Source organism: Hydra vulgaris, chromosome 01, assembly GCF_038396675.1.
Source record: "Hydra vulgaris chromosome 01, alternate assembly HydraT2T_AEP".
Lineage (NCBI taxonomy): Eukaryota > Metazoa > Cnidaria > Hydrozoa > Anthoathecata > Hydridae > Hydra > Hydra vulgaris.
Window position 1 is genome coordinate 50,321,450 of NC_088920.1, and position 18,040 is coordinate 50,339,489.

General features: G+C 28.6%; 1 protein-coding gene across 1 annotated transcript; it reads left to right on the plus strand.

The window, feature by feature from the left end:
* Nucleotides 1–1,303: 1,303 nt before the first annotated feature.
* Nucleotides 1,304–4,845, plus strand: LOC136075412 (uncharacterized). Its single transcript, XM_065788497.1, has 3 exons — nt 1,304–1,462; nt 2,392–2,449; nt 2,521–4,845. Exons 1-3 carry the CDS (start codon nt 1,399–1,401, stop codon nt 3,128–3,130), a joined length of 732 nt encoding a protein of 243 aa, XP_065644569.1. The 5' UTR covers nt 1,304–1,398; the 3' UTR covers nt 3,131–4,845.
* Nucleotides 4,846–18,040: the final 13,195 nt, after the last annotated feature.

An 18,040-nucleotide genomic window follows, 5' to 3' on the forward strand; every position in this document is an offset into this window, starting at 1 on the left:
ATAATTTCAGAAAAAAAAATTGCAGACCCACGTTGTTTTAAAATGACAGTTAATATAAAGCAGTTTCAAAAGTACTTCAGAAAAAAGAAAGGAAACAAAAATACCTCGCAAAGATTGACAAGTAGTCGTCCTCTACTAGATGATCTGTAAACTGATTTTGAAATTTTTCTCTCAACATTGCAATAGGAGTATTGAGGCAATCCAGTTCATTTAAATTTAATGTTTCAGTGAATGAATGCAGCCTTAATCGTTGTAAGGCTTCGTATAAGATTTTATAGGCATATACTGAATGATTATAGTGCTTCCCTCGTAACACTCCATTCAAAGAGCCAGATGCTATGACACCAGATTCAATAAGAATATCCTACTACTGCTACTACTGCTACTACTACTACTACTACTACTACTACTACTACTACTACTACTACTACTACTACTACTACTACTACTACTACTACTACTACTACTACTACTACTACTACTACTACTACTACTACTACTACTACTACTACTATACAGCAACTCAAAGTATTATTAAGAATTAAACCTGTGATTTCAGAGGGAGTGTTGCCAATAAATTATCTGCCTGGTTAATCAATAAATGTAATATTATTAAAATAAACTTGATAACTGATTTAACTTCATAACCTATAAAATATAAAAAATAAACTATAAAATAATAATACTGCTAGACTAAATACATACAAATTTTTCATTTTTCTTGCAAATGATACATATATCTGGGAGAACGGCTGGTCTGCTGCTACTTTGTTTTATAACTTGTGACGATCGCGTTTTCTTTGGTGAAGAAACTGAAACATTTAAAGGTTGTTTTTGATTTTTAAGTGACTTACCTTGGTCTTTCTCTGCTAATTTTTGAGCTCTCTCAACTTTTGTTTTATTAGTTAATAATTTATAGCAAGCAATGTGGCAAAACACCATTTCATTTTCATTTGCATAACTTCATAATTTTAAAAAAAATTCATTTTCTGTTTTATTTAAAAAGGAAGTTTACACAAACACACACACACAGGTATATATATATATATATATATATATATATATATATATATATATATATATATATATATATATATATATATATATATATATATATATATATATATATAAATATATATATATATATATATATATATATATATATATATATACATATATATATATATATATATATATATATATATATATATATATATATATATATATAAGGAATTTTACGTAGGGGAGAAATACTCCCGACGTAAACATTAGCCCGTAAATTTACCTCCATAAAGTTTGTCGCAGGTTTTAGTCGTAAAAATTTGTCGTGAATAGTAAAGTTTTTGAATTCCTGGTGTTGTTAAAGTAAATAAACTTATTGTGAAATTAAACAAAGAAATGTTTAACAAGCTTAGTGATAAATTATCATTTGTTAATGCTGCAGAAATAAATCCTTATGAAGGTAGGGTTTTTAGTTTTTTGAGTTGTTATGTAATATCGATAGTGGGAGTAAGTCCCATAAAAAAGTAAATCTCCTCTTATAAGCTTTAAAACATATAAAAAAATCCTTAAATTAAAGATTTTTTTATATGAGAGTAATTATCCCCTTTTCAAAACTAAATTATTATAAAGAACCATTTTAATGATAAAATGAACTTTTTTGGTGGTGTTTTGTGGAAGAGTTAATTCTCCCCTTTTTAAAGTTTTTGTTAAAAGTGTAAGTTTTACTTTTGTCAAGTTTTTTTTGAACCAATAAATCTCATATTTTAAGTATTTTTTTCATATGAGAGTAATTCTCCCCTTTTAAAAATTAAATAGTTAAAAAGAACAATTGCATTGATAAAATAAACCTTTTTGGTGGTGTTCTGTGGTAAGAGTAATTCTCCCCTTTTTAAAGTTTTTGTTTTAAGAGTAAGTTTCACTTTTATTAGATTATTTTTAAAATAATAAATCTTCTCTTTTAAGGATTTTTTTATATGAGAGTAATTCTCCTCTTTTCAAAATTAAATTATTAAAGAGAATCATTTTATTAATAAAATCAACCTATTTGGCGGTGTGGAAGAGTAATTCTCCCCTTTTGTAAAGTTTTTGTTGTAAGAGTAATATTTACTTTTGTTAAGTTTTATTTAAAAGAGTAAATCTCCTCTCTTAATGATTTTTTTCATATGAGAGTAATTCTCCCCTTTTTAAAGTTTTTGTTATAAGAGTAAGTTTTACTTTTGTCAAGTTTTTTTTAAACAATAAATCTCTTTCAAGGATTTTTTTCATATAAGAGTAAATTGCCCCTTTTCAAAATTAAATAGTTAAAAGAACCATTTTGTTAATATTATGAAACTTTTTAGTGGTTTTCTGTGGTGAAATAAAAACAAAAATTACATTATTTTTTTTCAGCATTGTCATCAATCGATCCATTGAATAGTTTAACAGAAATTCAGTTAAAAAAACCCAGGTAAAATACTTAATTGATGTCAATAAGTAACTAAAGTATATAAAGAGTTAATTAAAAATTGTTGTTTTTAGTTTTATGTGTTCTGCTTGTATGATGTCATTTACAAGAAAAGATAATATGAAAAGACATGCTTTACAGGTACATAAAACCATTTTTAGAGATGATCAATCCAAAGATAAAAGAACTCCATGTCACTATCAAGACTGCGGACAAGTATTTTTTCAAAAAGTCAAACTTATTAAACACATAGAGGAATGTCATGAAGGTATATTTTCCAAAGAATCCTACAATTTTTTATCAGAATCTGAATTCTTAGCATGGAAGGAAAAGGAGGAACTTAATAGTTATGTTTTTTTCAGTAAACAAAGTGGTAGTTTTTTCACTGGAAAAAATATAAAAAAAGATGTAAAAACAAGTTATTTCATTTGTCAAAATGATGGTCATTCTAAACTGCATCGCTCTGTTAGTGAACCAGCAAGAAAAACTAATAAAAGGTACTACAGAGGGAGTGTTAAATCAGGTGTCTTCTGCCCTGCCAGAATGATTGTCACAGTAAACAAAAATGGTGTCACAAATGTGCAGTATATCAAAACTCATAACCACAGTGTTAGTATTACAAATACCATGTACCAACCTATCCCAGGTAATATTAAAAAAATATTTCTGCTAAGTTATCATTAGGTGTACCTGTAAATACAGTTTATCGTGATCTTAGGGAAAGTTTTGGAGACAGACAAAATAGAAATGATGAAGATGCTGTTTTAACTAAATCACATCTTCTTACAAAAAAGAATATTTCTGATATCAACAGAGCAGTAAAAAAGGGATGTCGGCTTCACCCTGATGATAGCATTTCAACTTTTTTACTTGTTCAAAAGTTGAAGTCTGAAGATTTTAATAGCATTCTGGTTTATAAGCCACAAGGACAGCAAACTGTTATCGGCCCAAAAGTGTATGACGACATTGACCTTAATAAGGATTCCTTTGTGGTTGGTATACAAACAAAGCATCAACTATCAATGTTTAAAAAGCATTCATCACAAATTGTTTGTATTGATGCTACACACTGCACCAATCAGTATGCATTTCCTCTTGTAACTTTACTAGTTCGAGATGATTTTAAAAGGGGTTATCCAGTAGCTTTTCTTATTTTTAACCATGCAGATGAACAAACCATAACACCATTCTTAGAGGAAATAAAAAGGAGATGCAATCATTCTGTAAAAGTTAATGCTGTTATGACAGATGATGATTTGTCAGGCTGGAATTCTTTTAATAATGTTTTTAGAGATGTGCGCCACTTGCTATTCAAATGGCATGTAAAACGTGCATGGCGCAATAAACTTCCTTTAGTCGGTCCATCTAATTTACAAGAAGAAGTTTTTAGGATCTTAGAGACAATCATTGACGAAAAAAACCCTGATGTTTTTTTATCAACTATGAATGGTTTTGTAAAGGCATATGAACATAAATGTCCTAACTTCATTAGTTACTTTGTTACATACTATGCTCCTCAACATATAAAATGGGCTTCTTGTTATCGCAACTTTCAACATGCTGACACTGATGCTAATATGTTATGTGAGTCATTTCATAACAAATTGAAAACAGTTTATATGGAAAGACGACCTAATAAAGGTTAGACGATTTAATCAATTTACTTTTAACAATCGAGGAAGATAGTTATTGGCGCCACAAAAGAGACACCATTTATCTTGGAACAATATCTCTCCCAAAAAAGTACAAAAAAAAAACATGAAAAAGGAATGTTGATTTCAGATAAATGTATTATTAAATGTTCATTAACTCAGTACACAGTTAAAAGTCAATCAAAAGATGTAACATATAATGTTGACATTCTAACCGACACTTGTAAGGAAAGTTTGTGTTTAGAATCATGTCTAAATCCTGCCTGTAATTGTTTGTGTCAGCATTTATATAGGTGTAATTGTAATGACATCGTAATCCTTTGCAAGCATGTTCATAAGTTACGATCATTTCTTTTAAGAACTCAATTAAAAAACTGCACCAAGGTATTTTTAGCTGTTAATACTGGTAATAATCAAGTGAAGCAAAAATCACAAACATTTATTAATGAGACTGAAAAGTTTCAAAAAAATATTGATGAAATATCTACATTAATTTCTCATCCCATGATAATAAGTTTGCAACTTCCTTCAATAAACAGACAACTGGAAGACATGATCAGTCAAGCTGAAGCCATCAAAAATATGAATTCAATTGAGATACCTGTAAAGCCACACAATAACCTTTTAAATTTTGAACCAAATAAGAAGTTGGATAATCAATGGCAGCCTAATAAATTTAAGAGAACAAGAAAAGAAAATAGGAAAAAGGAAACAAAACCATATCAATATCCTGCACAAAACCAAAAAGAAGAGATAGTTCTGAAATTGTCTCAGCAACATGTTGATCAAATTCATGATAAACTAAGTACAATAATATGTGATAAGATTGAAACTTGTGACTTTACCAACACTCTCATTACAAGCTATTTAAATACATTTTCAAATACTTGCTACTATTCAATTTTTCTACGAATATCTTAGCTTTTAAATAAATTTGCTTATTCAAGTTAATTTGATGTTATTGATAATATATTAGACAGTAAATAAAACAATAAACTATATTTCCTTCAGTATATTAGTTATATTTATGTGTAAAATATAAATTATTTGTATATATGTGTGTTTGTTTATATATATAAATATATATATATATATATATATATATATATATATATATATATATATATATATATATATATATATATATATATATATATATATATATATATATATATTATATATATATATATATATATATATTATATATATATATATATATTTTTTATATATTTATTTATTTATTTTTTTAATTTATTGATATATTTAGACATGGCTCTCACCAAATATCTTTTATTTCCCTTTTGACATTAGAAAACCATATACCATCTGACATTTCCTTTAATTTAAAAAAAAGCACTCCAGGTTTTCAAAAAGGCTGGCTTCAAGATGAAGTCATAGGAAGTTTTCTTCATTGCTTAGAAAAAGAGTACCCTTCAATGAAATATTTGGGTCCAACTGAAGCATTAGCTTTAAGCTGTTCAAAAAGTTTACGGCTTTTATGGAGAGATGTTGATACTAAAGTTTTAGAACAAGTCCTTATTCCTTTTAACCCAACTAATTCTCATTGGATTTTAATATATCTAAAAGTTATAACAAAAGAAGTAACTGTACTTGATCCACTCCATTGCAATATTATGCCAAATAATTTTTCACACAATAAATCCATTGATGTTGCTAAAGACCTTTTTCGACTAAAATTTAACATTTTAAACCCAACCGTCATTTCAGCCCCAAGTCATTGTTTACAGAAAGATAGTTACAACTGTGGTGTTTACATATGCTATTATGCATTACAACTTTGTGAAGGTATCATTATTTTTACACAATATGCATTCTGCATACAGAGTGCATCTTGAGTAATATTTATATATTAGTATTTTTTTAGTTGTCGATTTTATATCTAATTTTTATTATGTTGCTTATATTTAATTAATTGCACATATAAATTCATTTATGCATTATTAACTATAAATTTAATTCTGTAATTGTTCAATAAATTATAATTGTTAATTATAGTTTGCATAACTTATATTTTTTTATTTGTCTGCGACTATTTAAAAATGCATCATTACACGAATTTTTTATTTTCTATTTTATTTAACTTTCTTTTAAATTGTGTTTTCAGAAAAAAATATCAATGATCCATTTAATGAAGTACAATTTCGTAAATATATATAAGATACTTTATGCGGTAGGTGTTTAAAGAACCTTTAAAGTGGTTTTGAACGTTTGTACGATATTTGCAGGGCAAATGTTTATTTTATTTTAACATAATAATAATCTGAAATTTTTATTCCAATATTGTTTTAGGGAATAAACTGTTCCTTTACTATTTTGTTCGTCCACTTTGAATTAAATGCGATTTGGTTGGCGAAAAATAAATATATACCGTTGTTACATTTTAGGTCCTATCCTTATAAACACATGTTTCCTTGTTTCTTTGAGTTGTTTACAGTTATATCTAAATTATAGCTGTCTATGAAATTTGAGAAATTGGTGGAGTAATAGATATTGTAGTAGTGATTACAAGGATGACATTTAATATTTTATTATTACAGATTTGCAAGAACACATCCTCTAAAAAGAACGATTGGGTGCAATGCACAAAATGTCCACAATGGTATCATTGCGAGTGTGCCCACATTTCAATCAAAGATGCGGATGTCAGTGATACTTTCCAATGTCAATGATACAACCCTATCAAGTTTAAAAAACGGCTATTTTCATAGCCACAAATCGTTTTAAAAACATTAAATGACATGAAAAATCTAGTTCCATTCTATTCTAATTACAGGGCCGTATTGAGGACGAGGCCGGCCGCGGCCGGGGGCGCATAAATTTGGTCTCTTTGATGTTGATACGAAAAATAGTTAAAATTGCGCCTCCTTACATAAACTCTAATTAATAAAAGCTCATTTAGTGAACAAAAGAGCGCTCTTTTGTTCTGTAAACGAGATAAATTGCGCCCCCTTCTCTTTAAATAAAAATTATGGCAGAGTTAAAGACACTAACATTTAATTTTTTTAAGAGGAAGGGAGCACAATTTTTCTTGCTTTCCCGAAGCGCTAAGTTGGCTCGGTACGGACCTGTCTAATTCTAGTTGTTTTTTAAGTTTTAAATCAGGCATTAACTTAACAAATTTAATAAAATATCATATCATTTTTAAATAGCCTGTTTAATAGGCCTAATTTGTTTCAGTTTTTAAACAACGTGATTTGTTAAATATTTGGGGAGAGTGGTCTAAAATATCCCCCGTTTCAAAAAATGATATAATCAACTAGCCTCGCACAAGCAAACCCAAAAACAATTTTTATTAAGGATATTTAATTTATGCTCTACAATTTGTTATCTAAAAATTAAAGGTGCATATATGCCTTACGTTAAGAAGCAACCGATAAAAAGAGAGATGCCAGGGGCCCATTTTGCCCTAGTGTTAGCCTAAAATGGTTTCCTTATTTAATTCCTGTATAAAATCCGAGTTTTAATCAAGAACTGACAGTTACTTATATTTTAATAATAAATAATCATCTGTTTCTTAACCATATTAGAAATTTGACAGTCGAAGTAAACTCAATTGAGACAGAATGTGCTCAAAGCTCTTCTGTAACTGAGTCACAAAACTACTACAGAATAACAATATGTGTACAATATGGTGGGATGAGAGATTATCTAAGATATATGAATCGATGTATACAAAAACGTTCTAAGTCATAAAAACTATTTTTAAGTAAGACAACTTTAACTATGCATAACACATATAAATATCACAAATTTTGATATATATTTTAACAAATCTAATATTTAAAGATGTCAAAAAGCACCCAAATTTTTTTTTTGAAATTATTAAAGTAATAATTTTGGATTTAATAAGTTTTTTTTCGTTCCCCGAAAAAACAGTTTTTGTGACTTAAAACGTTTTTGTATACATCGATTCATATGATATATCCGGTTGGATATTATAGTGATATATCCGGCCAGATATATGATATACAATTATTCGGCATTTTGACCGGATTAACCATTCAGATATAATATCCGGTACTCCTCTAGTTGTTACCTTTTTATAATATCTGATCAACATTTTGTTAAAAACATTATTTTCAATATTGCTTATAAAAGAATAGATTAAAAAAATTTTTAACAGTGAGGGTGGAACAGGGCTTTTTTTCTTTCCGGGGATAGTTTTCTTATGGTTAGCTGAACAACATACTAATGTTAAATTTCAATAATATTTGGCTAAGCATAAGATTAGATGAGATGGGGGCCTGTCTCAACAGAGAAGCCCGTTTTAGACCACTCTCTTCTATAAGTTTACAAAAAGTAGAGTATCCACGGTATAACGTTCGCCCATATCTCCTCCTATCCGCCCCTTCTAACCATCAAATAAACAAAACTTTTGCCTAAAGAAAAAATAATCTCTTAAAAAAAGATTCTACAAAAAAATAGAGAAAAAAAGTTTTTTTGCATTTTTTTGTTTTAATTCTAAAAAATCTCCTCAATAAAATATCCAATATAAAATGTGGATATTTTTTTATAATTAAAAAACTATTATGGTTTAGGCTATATTTTGAAAAATATTTTAAATAAATGATATAATAAGAATAAGAATATTCTTAATATATCATTGAATAAATTACGCATGTTGTTTACAAAAAATAACTTATGTAAAATTATCACAGATTTATGCGCAATGCGGGACGCGGATGCGGGTTTTTTATAATTCAATAGGAGTATTTCTCCCCTACACTCGATTCCATACGAAGAAGCTGAACATACCAAATAACCTAACCAAGTTTTGTTTATATTCAGGATAAAGTAACCATAATTTTTTGGCACGTTTTTTAGATAATAGTCATTTTTCAGAAATTAAAATCAAATCGTCAGAAAAACCATCAAAGTGAATAGAACAGGCATTCATTCTGCTCAACTAGAAAAAAATGTGTATACTAATATTTATGAGGTTTTTATTTTACAGAACTGTTTTCTACACCAAAAAATCGTAAAAATCTTTGATAAAAAACGTTCTGCAAAATATTTTATAAGAAACCGAATGAAATCGATAGCACACGATAAACACGATAACGGGTCACTTTGGGGGTCTATACTGGCCGCTTGGGACACTTTTAGAGTGGGATCTTTTTATTTTAGATTCTATGATACTTAAAACGCAAGTTGGTCTTTTCAGAACTTAGTTACTCAATGTGTCTAACGAAAGTGATTGAATTTCATGCCACAGACGCCGGCCTATTTACAACATCAGGAAAAGTCATTAAAACAACTAATTTCGATAGAATAAGCTCAATGAAGCATTACGAAAAATATATGAAGCGCAAAACGATTATTTAGTATATAAAAAAGGTAAATAAAAAAGTCGGCTTATTCATAGCATAAACAGTCGGCTCTTTCAAAAAATTGTTTGGTTAAATACGTAAGCTTAAATTAAACAATTTTAACAAAAGCTTTAATCTAATATTTTTTGTGTAAATGAAGGGCAAATATATATAAGAATGCAGCATGTTTCTTTTATCAAATAAAATTACACTTTACACTTTATCAAATAAAATTACACGTTACACTTAATCTTAAAAATAAATAAGTAAACCACCAAAAAATTACTTTTTATTTTCAAAATCTTTAGTGCTCCCTTATGACGCTATCTATTTTAGTAGAACTGTACATTTTTTGTGGGTTACAGGTATCCAGTGTTCCCATACAATGAGTTAAATACAATAAGGATCGGATGCCACTAAGTTATAAGTAATGGTATTGGCTCCTTCAAAACCTGGCTCTTTCATACACACTCTTCCCTAAATAATTTAAACTAATTTTTATTATTGCACGTAAATACTAAGGCTTGAAGTTGGACTTGGTTTTGCACTTCCGCATCGGCTCCGATAATATTAAATCGCTTAGTAACAAATACTTATTATTAAAAAATGGTAAATTGACTTTTGAATAAATTTTATCGGAATTTTTTTTCTAATTTTAAAATCAATTAATGATTTAGATAGTTTAGCAACAACTTTGAAAATTTGGAATTACACCGAAAATTTATAAAACAATAATATTGTTTGAAGATTGTTTAAGTAATTGTAAAACATATTTTCAAACCTTTTTCAAACTATGTCAGACCTGGAAATTAATATTGACTTGAGGAGACATTTTTTTAAAGCGCAATATTTGTTTACGTTTTGAACTCGTTGTTTTTAGGCAGTTTAATTCTTTTCTTAATTATGAAGTGGTATTGCAGCTCGAATTTGTGTTTTACAACTAGATCTAGAGATAATGAGGGAAATCCTAAAAAGGTATATCGACTGCCGAGAGACGAAAATATTTAGAAACTTTACATGAAGCTTTTTAAAACTTCTGAAATGAATTGGAAAAAAGGACATATAAGTTTTGCCCATTGGAGTTGGAAAATTAGAAATAACAACGAGCATTTACCAGACATTATTGTTCCTCCAGATCAGTTAGAAAAGCTTAAAAAAAGAGTTATAAATTCGAAAGAAAGCTATGTTAGCGTAATTTCGACAACACACAAAGCAAAGAAATTGTTAATATTTAAAAATGCTTCAAAAAGATATAAAACTGCTTTATCAATAGCTCAAAATATATAGTTTTAAAAAAAGACGAACCTTCATAGTTCGCACTAAACAAACTATGAAAAAAACGTGAGAATTTTCAAAAACTGAATTTAAAAAACAATTTGAAAAATCCTTAAAAACAATCGAATTATTGCAAACTGTTATAAAAGAAAAAGATATTTGCATAACCAAATTTAAAAATAAAATACTGAAGGAAGTGTAAAAATTCAAGAGTTAAAAGTTGAAATTATGCATCTCTCTGGTAGCGTAGGTAATTTGAGAGCAAAACAATTTACCTATAAAAAATATTAAATCAAGAAAACAAACATTTCAATACTAATGTGGGGTATTGAAAGAAAATTTTGATATGCTTTTTGAATGTGTCCAACCGTATTTACATCTTATACCATACCCAGATTGTTCAAACACAGGTGAAAAAACTGTTAATTATGAAACACAGTTCTTTAGTGTTCTGATTGTATGTCGTCATGGATTAGATTTAAAATTTATGTCATTTTTGCTTGAAAAGTCTTTTACAAATGTATATAGAATTTTCACTGGTTGGGTAATATTTTGTGCAACACTTTTTAACGAAATAGATTTAAAAGTTGATGGTAGTTTTCTTCTAAAATGCAAGATATATTTATGAAAACTGGGAATTGATGTTATAGATGCCACTGAATTCAAATTTCAGTGTGCTTCTTATCTTGATTTGAGTAGTCTAATGTTCTCTTACTACAAAAACACTCATACAGGGAAAGCCCTTATTGGAATAGCTCCTCATTGAATGGGCCGATTTTTCAGTGACATTTATCCAGGGTCTAATTCAGACTCTGAAATTACAGAGAAGGCAGATATACTATCACTTATACAAAAAGATCACGAAATGATGTCAGATAAAGGATTCGTGATAACAGAACTATGCTCTTCTAAAGGTATATACTTAAATAGTAAACAACCGGGGCTGGTGTTTGACTGTGGCCAAAGCCGGTTCTACGGACGGGACTTCATAAAACATTATTGTATATTGAATTGTTTTAATATATCATACCAATATGCACCAATATTTATACAGCCCCAACCATAAAATTGGCTTTGGCGCAGGTCAAATACGAGCCCCGGTCGTTTACTATACTTAAATCGACCGAAACAAAAAGGACACCAATTTTCAGAATGTGAAATACAAAAAAAAATTTAATATTGCTGATACCGGTATTCATGTTGAGCGTTGTATTGGGAGAGTACATAATGGGAAAATTTTAAACAATGTCTGGCCTTTAAATAAAATGGATTTACTGGGTTCAACCTGGCAAATGTTGTGCCATATTACAAAAATATTACCTCCTATAGGACCGAAAAATAAGTTAAACAATTAATAAAAAGATATTTTAAAAAGATATATGGTTATATGTAAAAATACATTATGTTTGAATTGTAAAGTCAGAATCGTTTTCAAAATTTAATAAAACAACTGATTTTGTGTATTTCTTGACAAATTTTCAAACTGGTTTTATTTTTTCAAAGTTTAGTTCTTTGGTGAGCAATTTTTCTCCGAGCAAACAAACTTTTTTGTTTTCATGATAGTTTCATTAAAATATTTTTGAATCGATTAAAAATAGTGTCACAAATGTCTAGTAAAATAATAATTAGTAGATTATTTATTTCAATTAAAAAAAAATTCAACTCTCAGACTTTGGATGATAAAATAAGAAAATACAAAATTCAACATCAGCACAAAGCATTTGTACTTGACATTGTATATAGTAATATGGGAATCGATCTAATGATTGAAGGGGTCCATCACAGTTTTCTGCCCTTGTTTTGACCTCTAAAAGCAAGCCACCAACAGAAAGAGCATCTGGGCTTGCTGCATTGCGTGTTTTTGTAGGGTGTGTAAAGAAGCCACGTTTAATTGCTTTTGATTGGAAAACTTTTTCTAGATAAGATACATCAGTTTTTTTAAACTCTACTCTTCTTTTTATATTTTTAATGGCCAAAAGTTTGTTATCTTTGCTTTTCCCAGTTTTTACAGTACTCCAACATTCTATAAATTTGTTTTTTCCCTGATGTCCAAGTAAAGAAGGTAATCGATTACAGTTATTTTAAATATACGTAAATTGATCCCATTCTTCAGTATTTTGTGCAACATCTATATAATTAGCTCCCTATGGTTTTGGTGAGTTTAAAAGTCTTATGTCTATATAAACTTTTACTTTTGGGTTAATTTTTAACTGTTTCTTTATACTATTTTTAATATCTTTATAGTTTATTATTGTCTTTTTCAGCATAAGTGGACTTTATTACTTCAATAGGTTAAATTTCGTGTGCCAGAATTTCCTCAGAGCTTGCAATGCTAATTTGCGTATATATATATATATATATATATATATATATATATATATATATATATATATATATATATATATATATATATATATATATATATATATATATATATATATATATATATATATATATATATATATATATATATTGTATTGTTTGCGTTTGACCTAATATTTATGAATTACATATTTTACATATGCAAACAAGACTTCGGAAAGAAAATCACAATGATCTTATCGCCATGAGACTTTTACAAAAGAGAGTATGTAAAATAATTAGGGATGTACCGGAATTGGTTTTTCAAATTACGACCGGAAACGGATTTACCAGAATTGTTAATAAAATTTCAGCCGGAATTCTGACCGGATTTATATTTATATTATTTTTTTCCTTGAAAGAATCATAGCTTCGAAGAACCTGCACTCTTTTTACCCATTCAAGTTTGGCTTGCACCAAACTAAAAAGAATACAGAAAAAATTAGATTTCAAAATTTTAACACCTTTATTGCCAATCAAAGATGTTCCAACAAGATGGAATAGTAGGGTAGATTAGAGTAATATGAGCACCTTGGTAATATGAGCATACTTAAAGATTTCTTAGATGTAAGCAGTGGAGTTAAAGTTGCTATGTATTTTTTGAATCGACTTTATGTGGTGATTACAGGAATCAGTACAATTAGCGTAAATCTATATGCAGTAATTAGCGGGTATCATCTAATTAAAACGCTGTTAAACTTTTTGCGCTTTTAAAATAATATCATCACGCATGAATAAATCTGTGGCGCGAAATTTTGGTGCTAAAAAAATGAAATTAATTTTTTCATAAAGAAAAATATGTTAGCTAAAAATCCAATCCTTTTTGGCTTGAAAAACAATGCATGGAAATATTTAGTTTTGACTTTATTTAAAGATGCCATTTTTGTGTAATATGAGCATGCTCAAATTACCCAGTGATTTTTATTGAAATTACCTAGTTTAAAGTCCTAAAAAAGCAGTGGTTTTAATTGGTTTTTTGAATAAAAATAAAATATAGTAAAACTTTTTAATATTTTAACAATACTAAATATTTTCCTGTAATTTAAATTCAAAAAAATGGAATTTTTATCGTTCAAAGGTTCGAGTTGATAAAATTGAAAAAATAACGAACTAATTTTTTTTTTTCCTGCGGAAAACGTAGTCGTATTGTTTCAACAAAAAGTAGCTTAAAATTTGATCTTTTAATGATAAGTTTTGTTAACAACGAACCATTATATTCCAAAAATTAGTTCTAATTGTCAGGTTGGTATTTTTTTTTACAAAATTAATGTTTATTTGTGAGCTAATTTAAAGTGCTCATATTGCCAAGTGGTCTGGGTAATATGAGCATTTTTGTGACTTTTTTAAAACCTCTGCGTTTTTAAAAAAAAATTTCGGGTGCCCAAATATCTAAGTGGATCACGAGAAGGGATCCCTAAATATTGTTTATTCGCAAAAATTTTGGATCCAGCTTAATTATTTTTGAAATTATTCCAATTTTTGCTTAAGGTGCTCATATTACCCTAATCTACCCTACTTATTTAATATTGGATCGAATTGAGACTCTCAAAAGATCTATACAACTTTACTCAGTAGACCATACTCATTTATTAAATTTAATATTAAATTCAAATGAATGGAAGTTAATTGAAAATGTATTGGGACTTTTGCAACCATTTTTTACGATTACTAATGCATTCAGTAAATCAAAATCAATGCTGTCATCAATAATTAGTCATATTCAGGCATTACTTAATTTTTTTGGAAACCTTGCAGATGATTCTCGAGTCTAATCAATGAAGATGTTAAAAGAGCCTAATCAAAAAAGATTCATGGGTGATACTCCATTAAAAGGTCACTTTAATTTACTAATGAGTAAAGTACATATTTTGTCCACAGCTGCCGATCCATTTCCCAGATAAGCAAAAATATTTGATTAAAAGTTGGCTTTTGTTCGAGATAAAAGATCAAATGAAATCACAAAAAGAGACTGATGACCAGACAAGTAAGACAGAAACTGGAAATCTTCCTTCGATAGTACTAATTTCTTATCAACCAATAAAGGTTGTCAGCCATCTACATCTGCTTCTTAAGCATCAAATTGAAGATTGACAATTGCGAAAAGTTTGCTTACTTGCTATGAGTCAGAAAAAGAAGAGAGAGTAACCCTTAAGGAAAGAAGCAAAGAAAGATTATTGGATTAGCAGATGGAGAGATAAAAAAAGAAATAGTTTGGTATATGGCTGGGAAAGAAATAGGTAAATTGGAAAATGAAGAAGCAATGTTAAAATGGTAAAGCGATAATAGGGTTAATTATCCTCATATAAACTATATAGCAAGAAAACTATTTTCTGCCCCTGCTTCATCTGTCTTTCCAGAGAAACTTTTAGAGGCAGGTAATATTTTTGATGAAAAGAGAGTTAAGTTGTTGCCCAAAACTGGAGAGCAACTCTTATTTTTGCACCATAATATTCCTAAGTTTCCAGAAATCCTCACCTTGAATACAAGATTTTATTCTATTATATAGAATCTCATATATGTAATTCTATATAATAGAATAAAAAAATATAAATTTTTTAATTAAATTAATTCTTCTTCTTCAGTAAATCTAGTTAAATACCATACATATGCGGCCGTGGCGTGGCGCAGTGGTTTGAACGCTTGCTTTATAAGCAGGAGATCCAGGTTCGAAACGAGCTCTGGACATATTTTCGCGTCACGGTAAGGAAGGAGGCGTGAACTTCCTGGTTAAATGCACTTCCGCGGTGCTCTGTGACAAGACCGTTAGGACTTCTTGGGGCACCTAAAAAAAAAAAAATACCTATTGCATTTCAAAAATATATAAGTTTTAGTTCAACAGTCATATTTAAAGTTTGGATCTACTTTTATTATTTTTATAGTTGATTATTGCAAACAAAATAACATTGCGTTCATTTTAAACTTTGTATTATTTACCAAGGTCTACCTGTAGCCTACCTACCGATTACCTCAGGCTACCTATATTTTACCTAGGTTTACCATATGCTATGTTATATATTATATAGATCGAATAGACAACCCATGTTTTTTATATGATGTAAACATATTTAAGTACAAACAGAGCAATATAATATGAAACCAAAAATAAAGAGCCCTGTATGACAAATATTTTATGATTTAATTTACGTTCCGGCATCCCGGATTTGAGTTCATTCCGGTTCCGGCCGGAACCGGAATGAACTCAAAACCCTGCCGAGAAAGAATTTCGGTACATCCCTAAAAATAATATAAAAACGCCTTTTTCAATAAGAGTACGCAAAAATAACATAAAAACAATAAATTGTACTTAAATAAATGAATTCAAATTGTACTCAATTGTAAAATAAGATTTGAACATACATGGGAATAAAACATAATTTTATCACAAGTTAAATTTAAAAAAATTTCAATAGAGAGAATGAAAGTTTTTTTTAAAAAAAGGAGAAGATAGGGTAATTCAAATTTAGGCAAAACAGTTTTGTTCAAGAGATAAGTGATACAAAATTGATTGAATTTTGCTCGACAGATTGGTTCATTAAATAATAACTATTTCTTATGTTAAACTTGCTTAATGATTTCAAAATAAAAAGGTCTTAAAAAATTAAAAGAGATAAATCATACTTCCACATATAAACAAAAGATAAATTAAAAAATATTGAGGAATGTACGACCCAATCCGCAGAATTAATTAAACGGATTGCATGTTTCTGACTGCGATAGAGACATTTTAACTTGCATTGATCAGTGCTACCCCAGGCAACAACTCCATAACTTAATAACTTTGAATAAAAGAGTAATGAAATAGTTAATTTATTTTTATCTAAATGAGCTCGCGCCTTATATAAAATTCCAATACTTTTTGAAACTTTCGAGCAGACATCGTTAATATGATGCTTCCGTATGATGTTCTCCTCAATGAAAACGCCCAGGTATTTAGTTACAGAATCTCTTTTAATCTGGTAAGAAGAATTTTGGTAGATTTGGTTTGATTTGGTAGAATTTTGGTAGATTTGGTAGATTGAATTTTGGTAGATTTTAGTTACAGAATCTCTTTCAATTTGGTAAAAAGAACTTTGGTAGATTTGGGGGTAGAGAACGTTTTTTGGAGAGCGGGTGGATAGAATCTGTTTTGATTTTATATAAAATGTTAATTTGTTGCTTTTAAACCATTTAGATGTGTTTTGAATTTTCAAAACACATCTAAATGGGTTCCTGAACTGCACAAATTCTTTGCATAGTATGAACCTTTAAATATTGCAAAGGAACTGAAGCTGAATAGTCCTCCACTTTTATATTTGCAGGATAATATTTCAACTTTGCATCCCTAACATCATTGTAAGTAGCTAAATGTTATATTCTTTCTTCAAGATTCTACTTCTAATCAATTGATAGAAAGTTTTTTCTAACAACTAGATACAAATTTACCTGTTATAAGAAGTGTGAATCACATTTTAATACGCACGCCCAATATGTTTTCTTGAAGATTTTACAATTACTAGGTTGACAATGATTGAGGATGGCTTCAATTTTATCCATAAAATTTTTTTTTAAACCTTTTTTCATCTATAGCTCTAAAGTAACAACTCAAGTCAAAAATAAAGAATTTTCATTTGATAAATTACAAGAACTGCTATCTTAAAATTTTTGTTTATAAATGCTTTGACAAGTTGAGCCATCATATCCAGCTTTGTAAAGTAGCGTTACTTTAACAAACTCACGAGACAAAATAACTTCTCTCTATAATTTTACTAATGTTTGTATTGTGCTAAATCCTCAGTCATTGGTGTTGGTTTACTATTTGTTTATAAAATGTTATGAACAATTTCTGTTGTATTTTTGCATTGATTTATATATATATTACAAACAACTATCTGAGCGTTTTTCTACCTTCTGTTCTATTACATAAAATCATGAATAAATACAAAGTTATAATTCCCATGACAATTATAAAACTACAATAGTCATTAAAATAATAATCA